At 53.2% G+C, this 24,912-nt stretch overlaps 3 protein-coding genes across 3 annotated transcripts in view; 1 reads left to right on the forward strand and 2 right to left on the reverse strand.

The window, feature by feature from the left end:
* Positions 1-8,592, forward strand: part of CLCN6 (chloride voltage-gated channel 6) — a 32,587-nt gene extending 23,995 nt beyond the window's left edge. Inside the window, 5 exon segments of the mRNA XM_003989496.5 lie at positions 386-540; positions 691-847; positions 2,464-2,571; positions 2,714-2,839; positions 5,642-8,592. Coding sequence (XP_003989545.2) covers positions 386-540; positions 691-847; positions 2,464-2,571; positions 2,714-2,839; positions 5,642-5,722 — 627 coding nt within the window. The 3' untranslated portion in view covers positions 5,723-8,592.
* Positions 8,593-11,382: 2,790 nt separating this feature from the next.
* NPPA (natriuretic peptide A) lies at positions 11,383-12,841 on the reverse strand. Its single transcript, XM_003989498.4, has 3 exons — positions 12,629-12,841; positions 12,201-12,527; positions 11,383-11,692 (listed from the first exon to the last, which is right to left on the reverse strand). Exons 1-3 carry the CDS (start codon positions 12,749-12,751, stop codon positions 11,681-11,683), a joined length of 462 nt encoding a protein of 153 aa, XP_003989547.1. The 5' UTR covers positions 12,752-12,841; the 3' UTR covers positions 11,383-11,680.
* A 6,926-nt stretch (positions 12,842-19,767) lies between these two features.
* Positions 19,768-21,244, reverse strand: NPPB (natriuretic peptide B). Its single transcript, NM_001009244.1, is given in 3 exon segments — positions 19,768-19,962; positions 20,538-20,793; positions 21,030-21,244. Coding segments are annotated over 3 exon segments (399 nt in total). The 5' UTR covers positions 21,156-21,244; the 3' UTR covers positions 19,768-19,945.
* Between the last annotated feature and the right edge of the window lie 3,668 nt (positions 21,245-24,912).

Raw genomic sequence — 24,912 nt, forward strand, 5'->3', positions numbered from 1 at the left:
CGCTGCCTCACGGAGGCCTTGTGCCCACCCCTTGGCTCTGGGGGCCAGGCCCACATACGTCGACGGTCCCCCCACAACGTGATGTAGGAGAGGGGCTCTCCCTTGGAGAGTTGAGGAGGGGCTGCTCCCAAACCGAAGGGGTGGGGAAGTTGGGCCGGCAGAAAACCGCAAGATCCCAACCCCGAGGCTCAGAGAGGTTCCTTTCAATCCCAAGCCCCCTGAGCCACCGTGAAGATTTCTTGCAGTTCCTCTGTCGGCTTATGCTTTTGACCCCACCGTCCCCCAAATCCCCAAGCTACGAAGATGCCACGTTTGTGTGCCCGTGCCCAGCAGTCGCTGGCCGCCCCGCTAGAAACCTGTCCCCTCCCCTCCTGCCCACGCACAGAAGTCCAGCATCGTCACCCGGGCCGGCGAACAGCGCAGGCGGAGCCAGTCCATGAAGTCGTACCCGTCGAGCGAGCTGCGGAACGTGTGTGACGAGCACGTCCCCGAGGAGCCGGCCGAGAAGGAGGACCTTTTGCAGCAGATGCTGGAGCGGAGGTGAGCGCGCGGGCTTCCGGAAGAGCCGGCGCTCTGCTGTCAGCTCCCCAGCTTCCTGGGGATTTGGGGAGCTGGTTGGGGACGTGGGGGAGAAGCAAGAAGCAGTCCTGCTGAGGGTGTGCTAGGCAGCGTCTGGTTTTTATGTAACAGATACACTCCCTACCCCAACCTATACCCTGACCAGTCCCCGAGCGAAGACTGGACCATGGAGGAGCGCTTCCGCCCTCTGACCTTCCACGGCCTGATCCTGCGGTCACAACTGGTCACCCTGCTCGTCCGAGGAGTTTGTTACTCTGAAAGTCAATCAGTGAGTGTCTCTGGTCTGCACTGGGATTCTCGAAGGCACGGGGTGGCGGGAGGACAGTCTCTGTGCCTCCGCTGGGGAGGCCAGATGCCAGCGGGCTGCTGTGAAGGGTGCGTGCGGCCCCGCGGCTCCCTCTGCCGCGGTCCGTGCCTCTCAGGTGACCCTGAGCCGCAGGGGACTCTCCCAGTCACCTTCCCCTTAGTCTGTGCGCCGGCTGTCAAGTGTCCTTCTAGCCTGCAGACTTTTAACATAGTTTCTACGCTTTGATTTCTGATTCGGGCGAACTTTTGTACGTACGTTACCAAAAAATACTGTTTTTCCCATTAATTTCCTTTTTTCCTTTCCTTTGGTGTTTACGGAGAAAAGCAGGGGTAGGAGGGGGTATCTTGTTCAAAGTGGTCCCTGTGGCGACCTGAAGACCCTGAAGGTTGCCCAGAGGCCCGGTTTCCAAACTGACACTCCCGGTTCGGCTCTTGCCCACAGAGGCCAGCCTGAGGTCACTCGTGGTCCTGGTGGCCTGTGGAAGAGAGCCAGCGTGGGGCAGGACAAAAGGGGCCACGGGGAGAGCGGTCTGTGGTGAGGACAGCCTGGCTGGATGAGGGTGGAGGTGGCGTGTGGGGCACAGGAGGGGTGAGGTGGGCTGGGTGACTGAGCAGAAACCAGCCGGAGCAGGTGCCGCCCGGCAGGCGGCGGGTGGAGGACGCTGTGTGCAGAGAGAGCGGGGTCCCGGGGAGAGAGATCAGGACAGAGCAGTGACTGGTGCTTGCAGCCACTGTGCCCAGCCTGAGTGCCAGTGGTGGTGGCCCAGGAGCCCAGGGAGGGCGGAGGGAAAATCTAAAATGCTCAGGATACAGGGATGGTAACAGAGCTGCTGTGTCCGTTCCCCGTGGCTGCCGTGTCCATTCCCCGTGGCTGCCGTATCCAGTTGCCGCAAACTGGGTGGCTGCAAACCACAGAAATCTATTCTTTTCATGATTCTCAAGGCCGGAGTACCAAGTCCACACGCCAGCGGGCCTTGCTCTCTGGAGAGGCTCCGGGGGAGGGGCGTTCCTTGCCTTCCAGTCCGTGCTGGCTGCCGGCCATCCTTGGCACGGCGTGGCTGTGGATGTGTCACTCGAGTCTCTGCCTCCGTTGTCACGTGGGCTTTTCCCTCCGCATCCCCTCCTCTGTTTCGAGGGACGGCCGTCATTGGATCTAGGGCCCACCCTAATCCAGTATGACCTCACCTTAACTTGTTCGCATCCGCCAAGACCCTGTTTCCGATACGGCCTCGTTCCCAGGCAGCAGGAGTTAGGACTCAAATCTTTTGAAGGATACAAGTCAACCCACCACAGCTGTTGGCTAGCTCTTCTCTCATTTAGACTCCAGAATAAGCCACATCCATCTTACAGACGAAGAGAAGCGGGTTCCGAGAGATCCGGAGACTCTGCGAGGGTGGCGGGCTGGCCGGGAGCCGGCTGGAGATGGCGGCGGCTCTCTGCCGAGCGCTCTGTTCTGCGCTCCTTGCGCCGGGTGGGGCCGTGGCTGGGGGGACATGGACTTAAAGGGGGAGGGGCCCTAGACGTGACCCTGACGGTCGCTGTGCCCGAGCAAGGACAGTGTCTTGGTCGGGATTGCAGAGCGCCAGCCAGCCTCGCCTTTCGTACGCCGAGATGGCTGAGGATTACCCGCGGTACCCGGACATCCACGACCTGGACCTGACGCTGCTGAACCCACGCATGATTGTGGTGAGCGGGGCTGTCCCTTGGGGCAGGGACCCCAGAGAGGAGGCCAGCAGCCCGTCCCACGCGGAGCTGGTCGGCGCCGTGCGCGCCTCATCCTGGTTAGGGCGGCGGTGGCCGCTGGTGACTTGTGTTGTCCCCTCTGCAGGACGTCACCCCGTACATGAACCCTTCGCCCTTCACCGTTTCACCTAACACCCACGTCTCTCAAGTTTTCAACCTGTTCAGAACGATGGGCCTGCGGCACTTGCCCGTGGTGAATGCCGTGGGGGAGGTGAGTCTGACTTCCGGTCTGCCCGCAGCCGTGCCTCTTCTGGAGAGGACCCCCGTGACCGCAGCGCCAGGTGCGAGTCAGGGCCTCCCAACCAGCAGGGTTCCTGGGGCCAGAACCTCCTCGCAGCCCTCAGCCCTCGGAGGACCTTTGCCTCCTGCGTGTTGCTGACGCGCACACTCCACTCGGCCAGCAGGTGTCGCCAGTGTCACGGCAGCCTTAGCACAGTCCAGTTTCGGGTTTCCAGGTTTTCGTCACCCTCCGTGGGGGCCTGTACTTCCTGGAGGAGGGGCTCTGCTCTCCACCTAGGATGAGCATTTATAACATTAAATGAGAGAATGTCAAGCAAAACACTTGAACGATTTTAAAAGATACAGCCAGGTACAACTAGTAATCATTGCTGCAGACTTTAACTTTTTTTCTTCTTAGAACTCCATGTTTTTTCTCTCATGACGCAGGTGTTGTTTGGTTGCTAAAAAGACGTATATAAGAAAACGTAGAGAAGCAGAATATAAACAAAAAGAAATACCAAAGCGTTATTTCTAAGAGGTAGCCACGCTGTCTAGCCAAGGTAGATCTTTTGTCGTTCTTCTCAGCATCTAGGAGTAGCGATTTTATGTATCAAGTTTTAATGAGAATGTTATCACTGTCTATACTGTTTAATACCCTAATGCTTTGTTTAATCTAGAGGAAATGACTTTCGGTGGCAGCAAACTTCGTTGGCCTACAGTATAGATATATTTTTAAGTTTATGTTTATTTTGAGAGAGAGAGAGGGAGGAAACACGTGGGGGAGGGATGGAGGGGGAATCCTAAGCAGGCCCCCAGCTGTCAGCACAGAGCCCGATGCAGGTCTCAAACACACGAACCACGAGATCATGACTTGAGCAGAAATCAGGAGTCAGGCGCTGAATTGACTGAGCCACCCAGGCGCCCCCCCCCCCCCCCCACGGCTTATGGTATTTTAGTTGGCTGGATAGCATTCCACTGGCTGGCTGTCGGCCACTTACCCAGCGGTCCTCTGTTGGGGGATATTTTATTAAATGTCACTCTAGTGTTCACCCTCCTGAGACTTTGGATCTGTGCTGCCAAGTGGCCCCCCACCCCTGGGGAATGAAACCTCTCTAAATAGAAGCATCCTATGGCAGACGCTGGCACCCCACAGCCTGCTCTTCGTGGGTGTAGTTGTGGGGGATCAGATCGTGTTCCTTGAAACACAAGTGCAGTGAGGGTTCTGACACGTTTCGCGGTGCGGAGTACCCACGTGAGTGACAGATGTGTGTTGCCACCACGGTCACAAAAACCTGTTTCTCTGGATGCATCCTCTGCTGTACTTCTGTCCCTGTTCCGCACACGGGCAGTTCCGAGTCTCTGAACACCGGCTCGGCGTCCCACGGCGTAGCTCGTTTCTGACACCATGTACCTGGAGGTAGCATGTGACCGCACATGTTAAGGGCTCAGCCCTACCAACCCCTCCCCCCACTTCGGATGTCAGTCAAAAGTCCAGTTGTCATCTGTGTTTCTGGCTAGGTGGCTATAGATCGGAGGTTCCCGTGATCCTCTGCTCCTAGAACTCGAGAAAGCAGTTTACTTACCAGATGACTAGTTTACTATAGAAGACTGTGATTCGGGAACAGCCAGATGGGAAGAGACGATGCATAGGACACGTATGTGGCGAGGGGCGCCACGCGTCCACGCTCTGCAGCACGCTGCCCTCCCAGCACAGAAGCTCTCCACACGCTGTAGTTCAGGAATCTTCTTGGAGGCTCTGTTACGTAGGCATGATTGATCACATCACGGGTCACTGGTGATTGATTCAACCTCCAGCCCCCACCCCCCCAGATAGGGGGTGGGGCTAGATGATCCAATCCTGTGGGCACATGGTTGGCCCCCCTGGCAACTAGCCTGTGTCCTCAGGAGCTTCCTAAAAGTCATGCTATTCACGTAAACTCAGGTATGGTCGAAAGGAGCTTGCTATGAATGATAAAAGACACCTTCTCACTCTCATCACTTCATTCCACGAATTTCAAGAGCTTGTGGCAGGGACTAGGACGAAGACCTGTTATAAATTTCCTATTATAAGTCCCGTCATAAATCACAGGATCATAATGACTCAGGTGATGCTGAGAGACCATATTTATGAGCTGTAGCGGGGTCTGGGCCTCTCGGAAGCCTGCATTGAGCTATGCCTTTTGGACATGTGTGTGAGGCAGGCTCTAAGGGTGGTGGGAACTGAGAAGGTTAGGGAGCATGTGCCTTGCTCCAAAAGACATTCAAATTCAGGGGCGCCTGGGTGGCTCAGTCAGTTAAGTGTTTGACTCTTGATTTCAGCTCAGGTCATGATCTCAGAGATCTTGAGTTTGAGCCTCACATCGGGCTCTGTGCTAACAGCTCGGAGCCTGCTTGGGATTCTCTCCCTTTTTGTCCCTCTGGCCCTCTCCTGCTCGTGCGCACCCTCGCTCTTGTGCTCGCTTGCTCTCTCTCTCTCAATCTCTCTCTGTCTCGAATAAACATTTTTTTTTAAGACATTCAAATTCAGATTTTAGCTGGCCCAACTAAAACTCCTCTTGGGGGTGAATTTGTCCCATTGGCCTCCAGTTTACAAGCCCTGGTTATGTTGATCTCCTTCTCATCTGGAAACTGGGTAACCTTGAAGTGCACAGCGTGACCGGGTTGTCCCCGCGCTGTACAGGCCCGGACTCTGTCTCCTCCGCCTACTGCGAAGGATCGGGCAAGCTCCCTTTGCTCCTGTTCTTGCCCCAGTGAATTTATTCTGCACGTGACGTGGGTCTTCTCTTTGTTCTAGATCGTTGGGATCATCACTCGACACAACCTGACGTTCGAGTTTCTGCACGCCCGACTACGGCAGCACTACCAGACCATCTGATGGGCCAGGGTGGCCAGCCCACCCTCTCCCAGAGCTGCCTGAGGGCGCAGCTCACTCATGCTCCGCCGCCACGGCTGGCTGGGGCCGTGCCAGGGCACGGAAGATTCCCACACACCCACTCGCTCGGAAAGCCTACAATCACCGAACACTTCGCTGGTCAGAGATCCCGGGGGTGGTATTGCACCAGGAGAGCGTGAACTTGCCTGACTCTCTCAGCAAGTATCTTCCTGTCTCCTGCTCACTGCTTTCCTCCCGTCCAGCATCGACTCAGGCCCCAGACCCCTCCACCCCATTAGTGCCAGGACCAGAGGGGACGTCAGGCCTCACCCCCCGGAGAGTGACCCCCAGAGCAGTTTTCCCGCCCCTCCCTGCTGCTTTCCTAGGGAGCCCAGCTGTTGCCTTAAATTGTAACAGGAGGGACTTTGACCAAGGCAGACACTGGGGCAAGCGCCAGTCGCAAAATTAAGTGAATTCCCAAATTTAGGGATTGGGCAGTGAGAAAATGACCCCTTTCGGGGAGGTCTTCCTTCGTTGGGACCCTTAACTCGATGTGCTCAGCAGTTCGTTTGGAGGAAGCACCTGTTTTCTGGAGGCGGCTGCTCTGGGAGCACCCCTGCGGCCGCGGTCTCCGTGGGGGCAGTGCCTTCCAGAAGCACAAAGCATTAAGGTCCCACTGATCGTCCCTGAGATAAGTCTGACCATACGCCCCGATTTACAACCCCCCCCTAGTTTTTAACATTTCAGCTTCTCTCTCCTCCGGTCCGTCCCTCGTCCCTTTGATCTGCATTGACTAACTTTCCTTCAGTTCTTACGTGCGTCTTCCTGGTGAAGCAGGAGGATCTTGGCGTTCCCCCCGCCACCCCAAGTTAGCTAAAAGGGCGCCCCACGATCAAACTGCTCTACCTAACTCCGGGGGGGTGGTACAGTTGTGTCTCAGACAGAAAGAAGCGAGCCCTGAGCCAGTGACCTCGGCAGGAACGTGATGTGACCGGAGAAGCCAGTGTCAGGATGAAGCTTCTTCCCGGAGGAGGGTGTGTGCCCCTCACAAACCTCTCTCAGCCCCCTGCTGCCAACCGGTCCCCAGGGTGGGCAGGACCAGGCCCTGAGGCTATAGCGTTAACCTTAGGAAGGAGGCCTCTGGCTGTCAGTGACCTGCCTCCCTCCGGGCCGGGTGGTCCTCTGACTGGGCACCCAAAGCGAGCACGTGCCATCGGGTATTTGCACTTCTCCCCTGTCGACCCCCCGTGCTCTCCCCTTATTGTGTCCCCATTCGAGGCCCATCCTGCAGCCCTGGGGCAGATGCGCTTTGGGACTCAAGATGGCCATTCCTTCGCATTTAAGTTATTTTTGTAAATTGTGGAAGATGCCTGAGGGCGTGGACGCCAGGGCCTCAGCAACACCTCTTGCCCTCTGCCTGGGGGCGGGCGTCCGTCTGTCCTTCCGTCCTCCTGTCCATCCGTCCATCCGTCGGGGCCAGGCCGGCCCAGGCCTTGTGCTCAGCACACTCCGCTCACTCAGTGAGGAGGCTGCTTTCAGGGTCTTTCCCACCCGACTGCGGCCCCCTCTGTTCTTCCCGTTTTCTGGCCTCTTTGACCAAAAGTACGTTAACTTGTACATTTTTCAGTTTCCTTGGATGCACTTGACTTGTGAGATGTGGATGGGACCCCCCCCAATAACTAGTTGGGGGAATCACAAGGACCAAAAAAGGCAAGCCCTTCTGACTGTGACTGTGTTTAACCGGCTGCCAGTGTGTTTTAAGGCAGCATTCAGAGCTTGGCCAACATTAACCTTTCCCTTTGTTAAGAAAGAAAGCAGTTCCCCGAGTCAGGCAAACGTCAGGACCACCCATCACAGGAACAACCCCCTCTTCCCATCCCTCCCTGGAATCGGCAGAACTAAAGTGCTGCGGAGGGACCTCTGGCCTCCAGGGGTCTGGGACGCCAGCTGCCTGCCTCAAGGCCGCCCTGGGTGAATGCTGTTGGAATGTACCCCCCCCAGTGCACACTGCCTTGCATTTAAGTCACCAGATACTTTGGCCCCACTGGTGTAGCCCAGAGGCAGATGGCACCGTGCAAATGCCTCCCTCCATCCGCTGGCCGCCACCGACCCAGACTCCCTCTGGAAAGGCACGTTGGTTGCTTCCTGTCCTTTGTGGGCGTCTGCCCCTCCCAGATAAGCCCAAAGACAGCGACTGCCCCACTTGTAACAAAGTAACTGGAAGCCTCACCCCTTTGATAGTGAGAAGCCCACGTTGTCACCATCTCCCCCATCACCAGCCCCGTCGCCTCCGGGTGGGATGGCATGTCCATAAACAGAACCCACAGGGGGACCACGGGGGTGGCCGGAGATGGTTTTCTGTGTTTCATCTCGTGCTTGGTGTTTCCGGTTCCCCAGCTGAGGTGATCGGGAGCTAGGGAGCGAGAGTCCTTCCCGACCGTGGGACCTTTGCGCTCTGGGGGGTGATTTGCTCATGACCTTGATTAACTAGCGGTTCCTGGCTGGGATGGACGCTTGCTTGCTTGACCCAACCAACTCTAGGACATTTCTGATGCAAAATCGCGTACTGACGTGGCCCTCGGAGACCAGGAAGCCTCTGGAAAGGCCAGAAGCGCCCTCCTGGGCCCTGCAGTGTCAATGTACAGTGTTGCCCCCCAGCTCAGTGGACCTTGGTCACCTTGACAGTAGCAGCTTCCTTTTTCTCTGTTTGCACTGTTGGTTTGTATAGTAATACTAGCTAATCCTATTGTGTACATAAATTGTATTTTTTTTTAATTTGTAAAATTCTATTTTTATTTGGACTTTTGGAACTTGGAAGTTCTCATTGTAACCGTAACACATCAGAATAAAATGTCTTCATCTGTCTCCTTCGAGCTTTTGTCCCCACGGTGCTCTTTCTTTGGAGTTGCACTTGGCTTTTACTTTACTCTCTCTTCTCGTCTCAGCTGTCTCCTGCTAGAGCTCTGCCAGCAAGAAGGCTTCGTCCCCAGGGGTCCATCTACTCCCACCTTAGTCCTGGGGATCTTAGCAAAAGTCAACCCAGTTCCCAGTCTTCCGTTTCTCCCCTCCAACGAACACTGTGCGATCTCGTTTGCTGATGCTTTACACCCGCTCCCTCAGCTACCGCTGTCCCCTGTCCGCTGTCGCTGTCCGTAGCAGGAGGCAGAGGATCCATTTGTATGCCTGAAGGGCTGCGTTTAGGACTTCGCCCCGCCGACAGGTTCCCCGACACCCAGCAGAAGAAGTGAGATCCATACTGAGTCTGTAGATGTTTAGACCTTGGGGCCGGCTTCCCTGGTGCCATCTGTCATTCTCTTTGCTCTGCCAGAAACAGGATTCTCTTTGTCTCTGGCTGATCTGCTCTAAGTTACCCTTCGACCAGCAGTAGAGATGGTCTCCGTTCAACCCTGTCCCCTGGTTTCCTGAGTGCCAGGGGCACTTTCTGTGTATCCGGCACTGTCAGTTTCATTCCGCGAGAGCCTGCCGTGTCCCAGTGACCCCTCAGGAGCGTGTGCGCGGTTCACCACGCTCCCCTCCTAGCAACCCCTCCTGCCCGGACCTCGGCAGCCACGTTTGGACAGACACTTCTCCCTGTCGCTGCTCTTGTGCTTGCTAGGCCTTCCCTGCTTCTTGGTTTTCTATCCTGTGCTCAAAGTCCACGTGAAGAATATTTTTATCAGAGGTGGTTAGATTAAAGGTCTTTCCCCACCTCTACTCCCGAACTGTCAATTCACTTCTGGCCTCCCCTCTTCTCTACGAAGAGCGAATTACTACTTTATTTCCCTCTTTTCCTAATTTCTGTACACGACCAAGACAATTTGACTTTTTTTTTTTTTTAAGTTTATATATTTTGGGAGAGAGAGTGCATGGGCAGAGACAGGAGAGAAAATGAATCCCAAGCAGGCTCCACACCATCCGTGCAGAGCCCAACACGGGGCTCCAGCTTAAGAACTACAAGATCATGACCTGAGCTGAAACCAAGAGTCTGGCGCTTAAGCGACTGAGCCACCCAGGCGCCCCCAAAATGTGACGTTTATAGGGCACCAAGAATCCCATGTGCTGCAGCGGTGCTGACCAAGCCTTCACCTTCAAGGAGTTTCCAGTCCAGGGACACAGACACAATCGCATACCAAGGCAAATTGTCTTGTGTTGTAATAGTCCTATACAAAATGCTGCTGGTGCAGAGCTTAATTAGTACCGGGCATGTGATCTCAGGGTTGAAGTGGCATTTTCGATGAGCCTTGAATGTGTAGAATGTTCCCAGGAGCACTGGCTAAATCACATTACAGGAGGGCATGAAGTGAACGTTTTGGCGGGGGAGGGGGGGGGCGCTGGTCGGAGGAATGTCGTAGAATCTGACATGGAGAATGAGGCCTGTAGGGCGGGTAAACAGGTTCGAGCACAGTTCCCTGTTGTGGGTGAACCTAGTGCCTGGGACTCTCTGCTTTTCAGAAACGGACACAAGGAAACGGCATCCTCTCCAGGGCAGCCCTGCTCCGTCACCTTGGGCCTGAATTAGAGAAAGCTGGCGGCTACTTTTTAATTATGTGTTAGTACCCAAAAGGCACATAAATGTGCAGTTTGTCAGCAAATGTTTTTTCTTCACTTTGCTCAGCATTTTGGGGAGGGGGGAAGAGAAAAAGAGCGCATGAGTGAGGGAGGGGCAGAGAGAGAGGGGAACCAAGGATCTGAAGTGGGCTCCACGCTAACAACAGCGAGCCTGATATGGGGCTCCAACACAAGAACCACGAGATCATGACCTGAGCTGAAGTCGGATGCTCAATCGACTGAGCCCCGCAGGTGCCCTGCTTTGCTCAGCTCTTAAACCCAAATGCTTTGCCCACTTTTCTTAAAGTGCAGTCACTCAGCTGTGCCAAGTAACTCTCTCAAAATGTATCAGAGAAAGTTTTGTTAGTGCTCTCATTTACAAATGTGCCTTGATTTTTTTTTTTTTTTTTTTTTTTAGGCGCTGGGTATATATGTGCCTCCAAAAACAAAAAAAACAAAAACAAAAAAAACAAAAACAAAAAACTACTGGGTGTACAAAATTGTCTATGGGGTACAAGCTACATTAGATGCAGCCAGAAAAAAAAAAAAAACCCCAGATGTTTGTAAGTTTTCTTTTTAATAAATAAGTGCCCTGAATATGAGCAAATCTGAAAAATAAATGCCCTTTCAGTCTCCTGGGGCATTTCCAGGATCTGTGATAAGGCCGATGTGAGAGAGTAAACTGTGAACTGTGGTTTGTGCCCCACCCTCCACCAAAGAAAAATTTAAGGGTAAGAGGTGGGAGGGAATACAAGCAAGAATTTGTCCAAATCCACAGAATGCCACCAAGAGTGACCCTAATGTCAGCTGTGGACCCTGGGTGACAACAATGTGTCAGTGTAGGTTCATCAGCTGTCACAAAGGCTCCATTCTGGTGGGACACATTGATGACGGGGCTGGCTCTGCATGTGTGAGGGCAGGGGGCCTATGGGAAGCCTCTACACTTTCTGCTTCATTTTGCTGTGAACCTTAAATGGCTCCCCAAGATAAATTCTATTATGTTTAAAAGGAAGAAGAGAGAAACTGGGCATTCTCTCTGACAAAAGGTAAATGGGTATCAGGCTGAATTCTCTTCCCAGGAAAAAAGAAAGAAATCACCAATCCGAGCCTTTGGCTTCTGTCCGTGGTGCTGAAGTTTATTCATGATTCAAACAGCTTTCAGTAATGGGTGAGCGTCTATCCTAAAATTTAATGCATGGGATGGGAGCGGAGGGGAAGCCACAATTAAACCACTTGGTCTACATTCAGCATAAAATGTGAGAAACGTTGACAAGAGGCTGCAGCTTGAATAGGGTGCTCATCACGGCTCAACTTGATGGCAATGAGATGGGACAAAGTTGAGTGAGAGACCCCAAAGGATGAGGGTCTCTCGAAGTCTGCACAGGGCCTGGCCTGCCTTTTCCTCCCTGGCCATTATCTTCGGTACTACAAAGAGAACAGAGACAAGGTTGGCTTGGTGACCTGGTCCTATTGGAAAAGTCAACCTCACAGGACTGTGCTCACTTCCCAGCAGCCCCCACTCCGGCCTGACAACCCTGAGTTTCATGAACTGGTACACAAATTGCTTGTTAGAAGCTATAAGTCAACCCTGGTCATTTTCATTTAATCCTTTGGGGTCTGACAATTCTGGGGAGGCACATGAACTGCCAATCAGCAGAACAAAGGTGACTTGGCTCCATGAACATTTTAAGTCCCCAGTGCTCATGGCAGTAACTTTTTTTTTCTTAGCATTTCCTTAGCAGCCTGTAGCTGAGAATGATGAATGATGTCATTGCCCCAAGTTGGGACACAAAATTTCCAAAAAGAAAGCTTCTACTCTGGTCTCGTTACTGCAGGAGGCATCCCCTGGTGGTGTTCTTTGACAAAGTTTGAGTCTCAGTGAAACCATAACCGCCTTCCTCCCCACCCCATTTCCACGCCCAGCTCCTCTTACCCGGAAGCTGTTGCAGCCCAGTCCACTCTGAGCTCCAATCCTGTCCATCCTGCCTCCAAAGCAGCTGGACCTCCGCAGACTCCGAGGGGCAGCTAGCAGTGCCCTCAGCTTGCTTTTCAGGAGGGCAGATCTATCGGAGGAGTCCCAGGAGCCCCGCCCAAGGGCACCCCCATCTCTCTGGGCTGGGTTGACCTCCCCAGCCCAGGGAGGCACCTCAGGGAGGGGGCTAAGAGCTGCCCCAGCTTCCTCATTCTGCTCACTTAGTACTTGTGGGGGCACGACTTCATCTTCTAAAGGCATCTTGTCCTCCAAATGGTCCAGCAAATTCTTTACAAAAGGAACACACAGGGAAAGGGAGAGGTCTCAGTGACCGGCACAGTGTCACAAAGCCCCCTGGTCCCAGACTGTGGCCCCTGTCCCGGCCCTACCTTGAAATCCATCAGGTCTGCGTTGGACACAGAGCCATATACCGGGTTAGCTCCTGTTTGCCACAAGAGCTGACACGCCAGGAAGAGGAGGAAGCTCGCGGTGATGGTGGAGAAGGAGCCCATGATGGCGTCGGTCAAGGAGTGTTCTGATGCTTGCTGCCTCTCTGTCCTCTCTTCTCTCAGCCTCCCTCCGCCTGTCTCCCAGCTGCCCTGCGCCTCCTCTTTTTATAGCCCCCCAGCTCTCCAAGAGCGCAAGAGGGACGGAACCCTCCCCATTCTGTCACTTGCAGCGATAAAGCAGCTGAATGAGGGAACAGCAGAAGATGACCTTTTAAAGCTATCAGCCCAGCAGAGCCTGTCACTGCCCCCTCCACCTTGAGCAGCCCCAACAACCCCAGACCCTCAGCTGCAAGAGCCACATTCTTGTTGATTTGCCTCAAGAGGTTCCCACTTCAAAGGTGTGAGAAGAGCAAAAAAGAGTCCTTGGTTATCTCACAGTGATGCCTGGGGCTTCTTTCTCCTGGGCAACAGGACCCATGCGGGGAGGCAGAGGGTGACGGTTGGCCAGCGCCCAGCTCCCCGGGTAGGTTTTTCGGCTCAGCTGTCAGGGGCTCCAAATAAGGGCGGGAGAGGAGGAAGTGGCAGGCGGCCGGCAGCTCGGGACAAATTAGTCCAGATGCTCAAGCCGGCCTCACACCTGACTCATCAGCCGAGAGGGCAGACCTCTCCCTCCAACTGAGCTGCCCTCACTCCTGGCAGTCATTCTTGGCAGTCAGGTGAAGAGGGAGTTATTATTTAGAATATTAAGTCAGCCGGGAACCAAATGTGATGAACATCCCAAGAACTCAGCTCCCACACGTAAACACCAAGAAAACTTTTGGGAACGCAACCATCCCTCTGCCAAGCTCCTCCTCCTTCCCCTCCACAGTGTTGAGGGAGGTGGGCACTTAGAGGGGCCAATGGTTTCATCCCTGTCACCTCGATGATTATAGCAGCTCAGACTCTGAGTTTGAAGTTTATAATGGCCCCAACACTCCCAGGAAAGCTCCTGTGGTGAGTTGGCTGGTGGAGTGACGGGGAGGTGAATGTGGCACCCAGCTTCCCTTAATGTCTTCCATGACCTTCCATGAGGCCAGGCGAGTGATGAGCCACTGAGGCCTCCATTTTCCTGACCCACCCCCCCCAAAGAAAATTAACAGGCAGCAAGTCCTCTTCCCCCTTTTTTTTCAAGATTTTAACTTTTTTTAAAAGTTTATTTATTTTTTAGAGAGAGAGAGAGAGAGAGAGAGAGAGAGTGATAGAGCATGAGCAGGGGAAGAGCAGATAGAGAGGGAGCTAGAGAACCAAAGCAGGCTCCAGGCTCTGAGCTGTCAGCCCAGAGCCCGACACGGGGCTCGAACCCACAGACCGCAAGATCATGACCTGAGCCGAAATCAAGCTTAATCGACTGAGCCACCCAGGCGCCCCTCAAGATTTTAAGTAATCTCCACACCCAACGTGGGGCTCGAACTCACAACCCCAATAGCACGAGTTGCACACTCTCCCAACAGCCAGCCAGGCTCCCCAAGGCTGCCCACAGTTAATGAGCGCCCTCCGTTCACTAAGCACTGAACTCCATGTTAGCGTACTACTCAATGCAAGATGGACTTGGGGGGAAAACCCCAAATTTGAAGGGTTGAGAGACCTGTGCTAGAGCCCCGAGCAAACCGAGTTACACACATCATCACAGCCTTATTTTCCCCATGCTTTACCCACCCCTCAGTGTTGCCATGAGGCTTAGATGAACTACCAATGTGTGCATTCTGCACATGCGTTCTCAAGTATGAAGTGCTATCTGTTTGAAAGATGGTGAGAACGGTTGCCCGTGTTGATCAGCTGCAACGTGCCCGACACCATGTGGAGAACTTTAGATGGATCATCTAATTTTCATCACAGCCCCCATGGGGTGGGTAATATTGTTCCCATTCACAGAGGGGCAGAACTAAGACAGAGGTTATGTCACTTGGCCAAGGTCACTGCCTAAGCGGCAAGGCCAGGGCTGGAACCCCAGGTCTGACACCAGTGCCCGTAATTCCTAATCCATTTCACAGGTGACCTCTGAGCAGCTCCTTTACCCTCCCCCTTCCTGGGCAGGGGGTGTCCTTGGCAAGTCTGTGAGCGTGCACGTGTGGACTACCTCACGGAAAGGGCCATCCAAGCCCCGCGAACGGCCAACACACCCGATGTGTTTCGAGGGGCTCCCCAGAAGCCAAGAAATGCATGTGCCAAGCCCCCTCCCTGGCTGGTCAGGTAGAGAGGCTGTTCTGCGGGCGGGCAGGAAATCGGGGCAGTACGAGGCCAGAGGTCACAAGAGATATCCAGGGTGGTTTTATTCTAAGACAGAAGGAGAAAGGAGCGCTCTCCAGGAACCTTATCAGGGTCAGCCGAACTCAGCTTGAAATCCAGAGTGGGTGCAACCCTGAACAGGAAGTCTGGGGGCAAAACCCTCGTATCCTGATGAGTCCCTGGAATGTGCTCACAGCTTAATCGCTCGGTTGGCAGCGTTATTATTAGCAAAGAGGATTCAGTGAGCAGCCACACTGGGGGAACTGATGCTCCTTGCTGTGTGCGTCACACGGCCGATCCCTTGGAGATGCCCTTTCAGACAGGCCTTTGAGGCGGGCGGCGACTTCCGGAAGGGCCTTGTAGCAGGTAGTCCCTGCAATAGCTCGGCCCGAGGGCCTGTGCTGCTCCTCTGTCCTGAGCCACTTCTTTTTTTGACTTTTTTTTTATTTTTGAGACAGAGAGAGACAGAGCATGAACGGGGGAGAGAGACAGAGCATGAACGGGGGAGGGGCAGAGAGAGAGTGAGACACAGAATCAGAAACAGGCTCCAGGCTCTGAGCCATCAGCCCAGAGCCTGATGCGGGGCTCGAACTCACGGACCGCGAGATCGTGACCTGGCTGAAGTCGGATGCTTAACCGACTGCGCCACCCAGGCGCCCCTGTCCTGAGCCACTTCTGAAGTCTGCAGGTGGCCCGAGGAGAGGTGGAAATGCCCTTCCGGGTTCCAGAAAGAGAATTTCAGAATTTTCTCGGCTCCTTGTATTAAAGTAACCTCTCCTCTTCCAGAGTGAAGCCCGAGCAGGGCCTCAGTGTCAGTTGTCGCATTTCTTCTAGTAGCCTCGGCTTTTTGTCCGGGTTGCGTTTGGTTTTTATTGCTGTTTATTTTGTGGAAGGGGGGGGGTGGCAAGAAAGAGCATATTCAGTTTTGCTGCCCCGAGGACTTGACATTGAACCAACTTACCACCTTCTGCACCGACAAGGCTTAGTGGAAACGCAGACCAGCCTCAGATTGTCTGATTACCCCAATCCTGGTGAAGCCTTCCATTTGCACCTGAGACAGAAAATGGCTTGATGTGAAGTTTCTCTTCTTTTCCATGCCCCGGCCCAATTTTGGGGGGTGTGCACACCGCCCGTGTGGAGGAGTTAATATTTTTTTTAAATTTTTTTTTCAACGTTTATTTATTTTTGGGACAGAGAGAGACAGAGCATGAACGGGGGAGGGGCAGAGAGAGAGGGAGACACAGAATCGGAAACAGGCTCCAGGCTCTGAGCCATCAGCCCAGAGCCTGACGCGGGGCTCGAACTCACGGACCGCGAGATCGTGACCTGAGCCGAAGTCGGACGCTTAACCGACTGCGCCACCCAGGCGCCCCTGGAGGAGTTAATATTTGACGGCGTGTTTAGAAGCCAGCCTGGAGGAGGGAGGCAGAAGAAAAGCAAAGGCACAGAAAAGCAGATCCACCCCCCACCCCCACCTCTCCCACTAGCTAAAAAGTCAACAGCCTTTATTTCCTTATCACTGGAAAGAAGTTGTCTCAGTCACACAATGGAATGAGCATTGCAAATGGGCGGGAGGATCCAGAACTGGGGAGTCTCTAGCTTCTATCGCAGAGTCCCCATCTCAGGATTCTCCGCGGGGACGCTGTGGGCTGCTTCGGGGAGCCATGAGGTCCCAGCAATGTCACACATGGTCTGCAGCAGAAGCCCCAGTTGGAAGAAATTGGCAAGATCCTGCTGCACGTTTAGGGATGGTTGTTTCTGACTTTGAAAATGATGTTCGGGGCGCCTGGGTGGCTCAGTCGGTTAAGCGTCCAACTTCGGCTCAGGTTATGATCTCGTGGTCAGTGAGTTTGAGCCCCGCATCGGGCTCTGTGCTGACAGCTGGGAGCCTGGAGTCTGCTTCGGATTCTGTGTCTTCCTCTCTCTGCCCCTCTCCTGCTCACATTCTCTCTCTCTCTCTCTCAAAAATAAACATTAAAAAAAATTTTAAGAAGAAAACATTCAGTCCCAATACTATCCTGACTTCTGTAACCTCAACACTTGGGACCCAGCAAAGCCCATCCACTCTCTACTTAAATCCTTTCCAGCTTTGAAGATGTGGGTTAGGGCTCCTGGGCTCTATTTTCACCAGCACATCTTTCTGGAAAGATGACAGTAATGAGCATCTACGGAGAGATATAATCTGGCAGCTTCGTTGGACAATGAGGTTGATAATAGGGAAGTCAGGGAGATGAATGCCATGGCTATAGTTACATGGGGGGGGGTACATTTGAAGGGGTCAGGGTCACAGGTTAGGGAGGGCCATGTTTTTTTCATGTTTATTTATTTTTGAGAGAGGCAAGGAAGGGCAGAGAGAGGGGGGGACCGAGTATCTGAAGCAGGCTCTGCGCTCATAGCAGACAGCCTGACTCCGGGCTTGACCTCACAAACTTCAAGATCATGACCTGACTTTAAGTCTGATGCTTAACTGACTGAGCCACCCAGGTGCCCCAGGGAAGGCAGGTTTTAAAGGGCATCCATAGGGGTGCCTGGGTGGTTCATTTGGTTTCGATTAAGCGTCTGACTTTGGCTCACGGTTAGTTGGAGTCCCGCATCGGGTTTGCTGCTGTCAGCACAGAGCCCGCTTCGGATCCCCCGTCCCCCTCTCTCTCTGCTGAACCCCACTCTTGCATGCTTTCTCTATCTCTCTCTCAAAAATAAACATTTAAAAGAATTTTAAGGGCATCTATAGACAGGGCGTGTTTGCATTGCTCCCCACAAACACCAAACATGAGGGGAACTCAATGAGAGGTCCCTCCATTGAGTTACACGTGCTACCCATCCCTATCCTCCAGCGGTCACATTTGGCTCCTTTGCTGTTCTCTCTGCGGTCCTCTTTCTCAGACTTTTGTCTGCGGAGAAGACCCAAGTAACACACGTATCGTATGTACAGACCCCACCCACCTGAGCCCTACATATGGAGAAGCCAGACTCACTGGGAAGAACCCTGAAGCGTTGGCTGGATTTGGGGAGCAGGTGTTCTGGGAAAGGCCCGCCTTCATCACCTGAGCAGAGGGGAGAGGTCACCAGCGGGCAGCGGCAGTTCACCAAACGCGGAGCCGAATGATGCTATTAGGAGGGCAGTTTTACTCCCACCAGCAAACCTGCTTCACTGACTTGGGAGGGACGGGGTGATGCAGTGGTTAGGGACCTGGGTGCTGGACCTGAACCCTGGCTCTGCCACTTGCTAACTGCATGATCTTGAGCAAGTCACATCACCTCTCTGTGCCTTAGTTTCCCCCTCTGTTAAAATGAGGGTTAGTAAGAGCTCTTCAGAGGTTTGTTGCAAGGACTATAGGAGTTAACGAGACAGTAGCTGGTGCCTGATGAGGGCTTTGTGAAAGTTAACTACGCTGAGTATTCATTGCACTCCCTGGGTCGGAAACACCAGGTAAAGGTGGCTCACAGTTTTATTAGAAAGTAACTCGCTCCTCAACCTCATTTTAAAAACCTTAATTGACGTCATCGGCTGTCCAGAACCTTTGGCACACACTGGGCTGACATGAGAAACGACACAGAGACCTACTAATTGTGGTTCCCCTCGGTGGAAGCAACATTAGCTGAGAACAGCAGGAAGGTCAGGAGAGTGAAGTTCAAGGCCAGGAGCGCGGGGAGAGGGCACAGGCTCAAGAGTCACTTAGCTCTCCACTCAGTGGGACAGCTCAGAGCATCCATGGCCACATGTGGCCAGGTAGGGGGGCTTCGGTTTTCTGGGTCTCAGTTTTCTCATCCATCAAACGGGGATAAGAATAGTCCTGTCCCTTCTGCGGAGCTAGCATCCTAAAAGGCATTCTGGGCAAGGGGACTGCAGGAGCTGAGGCCTGGGAGCCTAAAAGCAAAGGAGTGTGGCCTGGGATGTTCGAGAGGCAGGGCGCTTGGGAAGGGGGGACCGTGGGGTACAGGGCAGCGTACCAACAGGACTCCCTGCAGAATAAGACAACACAGTATGACTCTGGTGGTTGTTTCCTTTTCGGTCCTAGAAATGAGAGGTTTCTCTCTCTGAGGCAGAGAGGACGTAAAGATGTGGAGCCCCCGGAAAAGGGGTACCCTAAATGCTGGGCCTTTTGTCAGACACTTCTAAACCTGGGATGGGGAAATGAAAATGCTATTGATCGCAGGGCTTTAAAGGAAACACTCACCAGGGAGAATGTCTCCGATGGCAGAATTCCAGACAGAGGAAAAGCTAGTGAGGAAACACTGACCCACACTCCCGTGTTGCGTGAACGTCTCAGGGCCCATCTGCACTCCCAGGGAGAAACTGCCAGCTTTGAAAAGCGGTTTCTGCAAAGTGTCTTGAGTGCTTGAGGTATTTGTAGACATTTCAGAACAAGAAAAACCCTTCGAGAGAAGCAGGGCACCCCTACTCCTACCTGACCAGCTCTGATGCCTTCTCCCCACCCCACCACTAGGACACTTTTAGAACCTTCAGGAAAACAAAGGCTTTGGGTTTTTTGGTGTGTGGGTTTGTTTGGTTTTTTTTAATGATGTATTTCTTCTAATGCACTAAGACGAATCAGTTTCTTTTCTTTAACATTTTTTAAGTTTATTTATTTTGAGAGAGAGAGAGAGAGAGAGAGAGAGAGAGAGAGAAGGAGCAGAGAGAGAGGGAGAGAGCAAGAATTCCAAGCAGGCTCTGCACTATAAACGCAGAGCCCGACAACGGAGCTTAAACTCACGAACCGCGAGATCATGACCCAAGCTGAAACCAAGATCCGGAACGAAGCGCGACCAACTGAGCCACCCAGGCACCCCGGGACAAATCAGTTGCGAAAGAAGAAGATAAAATGTTGACTTTATTTCACCGTGGAAAATGGGTGCTCAGAGATAAGAATCATCTTATATAAAACAATCACAATAAATAAATAAATAAAAATAAATAAAGAAGAATTGCTTCAAAGGGGCTCAGGGGGTTGATGGAGAATCAGACGCAGATGTCTGCATCAGCACTTCCTCTTAATGCCTTCTCAGCACTGTGGGGGGGGGGAGAAAGGGTGATGACGGCGTCAGGTGGGAAACTGAGGCAGGATCTGAGCTTCCCCACACTGGGTGTGATCCCTGCCACCACCCCCCACCCCCAACCTCGGCTGATCTGGGTGTTTGAGGCTTTAGAATCATCCACTCTCTGGACCTCAGTCTCCTCATCTGTAAACTGGCAATTATTGCTGCCCTGGTGATCCCGTCCTCTGCCTTTGAGGCTATAGACAGGCTGGGGGAAACCAGGAGGAAAACGTTTAGGACCCTTTCTGCTCCAAGGAGATGCAGCCAGAGAATGACTGGATTCCATCCTAAGGCGACTCTGCCCCTTTTGGCCAGAGAGGCAAGAGAAGGTGGTAGGGACTCGTGGACATAGTAACGAATGATGTCCACATTTAGTATTTCCAGAAAGGCGCCCCTTGGCCCTAAGCACTGTCAGCAAGAGAGAGTAAAGCCCAAGTGTCTTTTTCTCAGAATGTGGTTCCCAGAGACAATAAACCCAGAAGCGGTTCCGATGGTGGGACCCATAGGAGTGGGGCAGGGGGATCAAGCTGGCAGGGAGGGGGCTTACCGTTGCAGCCCAGGCCACTGAGGGAGCCAATCCGGTCCAGCCTCCGGCCAAAGCACCTTGAATCACGCATCATCTTGGAACTGCCTAGTCGTCTCAGGGCCCGGAGGACATTGTCAGGGGGCGCAAGGACCCGCGCAGGGGGTTCCTCCTGGGCCTCCCAGGATTCTGCGGGGCTGTGACCCTGCTGGAGGGGTCCCAGGGCCATCTGGGCTTCCTGCAGCTCTGAAACTGTGTCCCGCAGACCGTCCAGCAGCTCCTGCAATGCGTGGGGACAGCCCCAGCCTCAGCAACCCGCACCTGGCCAAACCGCCCTAGACGGAGCTGAGATGAACCAACCACCTTAGGTAGGGGTCCTGGCACCCCATCCGGTTGCTTTCTAATCCCTTATCACTAATTCGCTAGAGGGGCTGAGGACCTTTTGGGACAATAGCTCAGGACCCGTTTAACTGCTGCTACCCACAGCAGCCCTTTCGCAGGCTGAAGCTCTCTCACCTGTATTGCGGACGCTTCCGAGGCGGGGCCGGGGCCGCCCAGCGGGTGGGAGCGACCTCCTAGTGGCGACAGGTGCAAGAACAGGAGGAGCAGGAGGGCCCGGAGCAGCGCCGTCTTGGGGTCCATGTCACCGGAGAGAAAGAGATCGTTGCCGCTGCCACTGCGCTGTGTTCCGGGTCACGTCTCACCTCCTAGAGGCCGGCGGCCGCTCTCCCGGATGCTGGGACAACCTCGGCCTTTTATCCCGGGCCTGGGGTTATCTCTGATTTATCGGCCCGCATTCCGGCACGCTGAGCTCAGGGCGGGGGAATGTACCCCTCCGCGCCTGCGACCATACTCGCTGGGGGTGGATGCTGGGGAGAGCAGGCCTTGTATAGCAATGGGCCCGGCCGGGGGGCGGGAGCGCGCGGGGGACACCAACAGGTCCTTCGCCTCGCGCTGCCTCCTTTCCTGCGAAACTCCCAGGGCCTCTCCTCCCCACCCCCAACCATTCTCGGAGAGGGCAGACACAACTCCAGCGTTCCGAGGCCCCACGACGCAAGTGCGGGGCGCACGGGGTGACTCAGAGCCAGAACAGTCCCAGCCAACCCCCCCCCCCGCCACCGGAGCGCGTCTTCCCTCCCCTCGCCTGCCTGTAACTCGGCACGGGCTCGGCTCTCTGCACCCTGCGCCGCGGCGGGTCTTCAGGGCACCCTGACCGCTGTCCGTGGTTCTGATGGTTCTGAGCAAACTCAACCAAGAGGTCTCGCTCTCCTCAACCCAGGTCTGGCCGGAAAGACAAGCATGCAGCAGGGACCTTTGAGACCCCTCCCCACCCTCTCACAACTGCCTGCACTAGGATGCTAATTCTCCAGTAGCATCTGATTAAAAGCCTGGGTATGACAAGGAACTTCTGGAATGCTGACCCTGCTTCCATCCCTTAAACGGTAGAACTGATTTGGCTGGAATTTTGAGAGGCAAGGCCCAGAGATGAAGTCATCCAGGAATGCCTTCTATCAAACCTCCTCCAGGTGCCAACACTTCCTCTCCCCCACCAAGCCAACACGTGACGGAAAAAAGCAAGGATGACTGGAAGATGGTTATCTATTTGGTGGGACACTACAGGTATGAGGAGTGCCCCTCCCCAGTGCCTCCCTCATCTGACCATCCGTGACCTAATTCCCATTAGCAGATGGTCTGGACCTCCCATCTGTGATTGCAAATGAGGCTTCAAGGAAAAATGGCCCTGGGAAGAGACACAGCAGATTAACCACCCCCCCCCCCCGCAAAGCGTACATGACTGATGTCACCACCCCTTCCAGATGCCTTGTGTTGACAAGCAGCACGATGAGAGAATGGGGTATGGGTGATGGAGAAAAGGCAGCAAGGGGCAGAAGCAGTGACCTCTAAACAAATCTTACCTTCAAAAAATAGCATCTGCCAGATATGTGAGAAAAATACTGTTTATTGTTTTTCATTTTTTAAATGAAGGAACAGGGGCACCTGGGTGGGTCAGTCGGTTAAGCATCCGACTTGATTCAGCTCAGATCATGATCTCACAGTTTGTGGGTTCGAGCCCCGCGTCAGGCTCTACTCTGAATCCCTGCTTGGGATTCTCTCTCTCTCTCTCTCTCTCTCTCTCTCTCTGCCTCTCCCCTGTTTGTGCTCTATAAACAAACAAACACACTTATTTTTTTAAAAGTGAGGAAACAGAGCTCAGAGGAATTAATATGCTTTCTTCGTTAATGACTAGGAAAGCTTGGGTTCCAACCCAGGCAGTCTGATTCCAGACCTGACCCTCTTAATCACTGCCAGGGTGATTGCAAGGGGTTTCTACTAAAAGAAAAAGTAGATTAATTCATTGTCGTTTCCAAAGGTAGAGAAAGCTGTGCCATGAGGGATGTGTAAGTTGGTGGCTGTGTGCAAAAAAAAAAAGGATGTAAAGTGTGGCTAAGATGACCATTTTACAGATGAAGATGGGGGGACAAGGGGTAAGAGCTCCATAAAGATGCCAGTCCTGGGAAGATTCTGGGGGCCGGAGTGTGTGTGTGTGTGTGTGTGTGTGTACATACACCACAGGAAGAATATCCAGAGATTAAGTGAAAGTGAAAGAGAAAACAAAATCCAGTCAAGTGGCAGAGCTGAGTCAGAGGGTCAGAGGCTGCTGAGAATGTAGGGTCCCTCATGCTGACGTTAGAAGTAAAGAGTTGGGGGGCGCCTGGGTGGCTCAGTCGGTTAAGCGTCCGACTTCAGCTCAGGTCATGATCTCATGGTCCGTGAGTTCGAGCCCTGCGTTGGGCTCTGTGCTGACAGCTCAGAGCCTGGAGCCTGTTTCGGATTCTGTGTCTCCCTCTTTCTCTGACCCTCCCCCATTCATGCTCTGTCTCTCTCTGTCTCAAAAATAAATAAACGTTAAAAAAAAAAAAGAAGTAAAGAGTTGGAAGCAAGACAGAGTCCATCAACCAGCATCTATCAAGAAATGACCTGGGGCGCCTGGGTGGCTCAGTCGGTTAAGCATCCCACTTCAGCTCAGGTCATGATCTCTCAGTTCATGAGTTCGAACCCCGCGTCGGGCTCTGTGCTGGCAGCTCTCTCTGCCCCTCCCCCACTTGTACTCTGTCTCTGTCTCTGTCTCTCTCTCTCTCAAAAATAAATAAAACGTTAAAAAAAAAAGAAATGACCCTGCATGTAACCTGAGCCTCACTTTGCTCTTCTGCAAAATGGACACATACTCCCTCCTTTCAAGGACTACAAGAGAGAAAATGAAGTCTGTGAAAAGCCCAGGGCATCATGGGAAGAGACAAAGAATTAGGAATACAATTTTCCTGAAGGAGATAGTGATCTCACTGGGAGAAGAGTCAGGCCAGGGAAACAATTAAGTGCTAAGCACTCTGACGGAGCCTCCACCTGCCCCGGGGTGGGCCGGGGGGATTGTAGAGAAGATTTTAGGGAAGACACAGGACTGGATACATCCTTCAGGACCTTCTGTCCAGTGAAGAACAATGTATTATCAATCAGCTGTCACACCAGATCATCCCCACGAACACTTATGTGCACCCCCTATGTACCACACATCTTCCACTCCTATTAAGTGGAGCTTGTACCACTATGTCACAGCATTACTGTACAAGGGTTAAATGAGATGGTATATGTCGTAGACTGCACAATTTTCCCCAAAGATGTCCATGTCCCAGTCTCCAGAAACTGTGAATATATTGCTTAATATGGCAAAGGGGGCTTTGTCTACGTGATTAAAGATCTGGAGGTAGAAAGATTATCCTGGATTATGGGGAGGGGCTAATATAATCACAAGGGTCTTTATAAGAGGGAAGCAGGAGGATCAGGGTCAGAGAGAGAAAAATGGAAGGATGGAAATGGAGATCAGGTATGAGAGAAGATTCTACACGGCTACTGGCATCTTTGAAGATGGAGGAAGAAGCCATGAGCACAATTGGCCTCTAGAAGCAAGAAAAAACAAAGAAATGGATTCTTCCCTAGAGCTTCCAGAAGGAACACAGGCCTGCCTGCCAGCACCTTGAGTTTAGCCCATTGAAACATACTTCAGGCTTCTGATCTCCAGAACCGTAGGGAAATAAATTTGTTATTTTAAGGCACTAAGTTCACAGCAATTTGTTTCAGTGGTAACGTGCGATTAATCCAGTATACGCAAAATGCCGAGCATAGTGCCCGGTACTTAATAAGCCTTCTGTAAAGGTGGTTGTGGCGGCAATGTTGGTTCTTACCAGTGTCAAACCTTAGGTGCTAGGTGCTGGCTACAGAGAAAGAAAGAAGCCCCTTAATTCATTCAACAAGCCTTTATTGAACGCGTGGGGTCTCCGTGGTCTGGAGCCCGAACGCTGAAATCAGACTGCCTAGATTCAACAACACCTCAACCTTTTGCTAC

This window comes from Felis catus, chromosome C1 (genome assembly GCF_018350175.1).
Source record: "Felis catus isolate Fca126 chromosome C1, F.catus_Fca126_mat1.0, whole genome shotgun sequence".
Lineage (NCBI taxonomy): Eukaryota > Metazoa > Chordata > Mammalia > Carnivora > Felidae > Felis > Felis catus.

Coding starts and splice junctions, on each gene's coding strand:
- NPPA (XM_003989498.4), bottom strand. CDS start 12,751: ATGGGCTCCTTCTCCACCATCACCGCGAGCTTCCTCCTCTTCCTGGCG. Junction 12,528..12,628: donor CAGACCTGATGGATTTCAAG/GTAGGGCCGGGA, acceptor CCTTTTGTAAAG/AATTTGCTGGACCATTTGGA.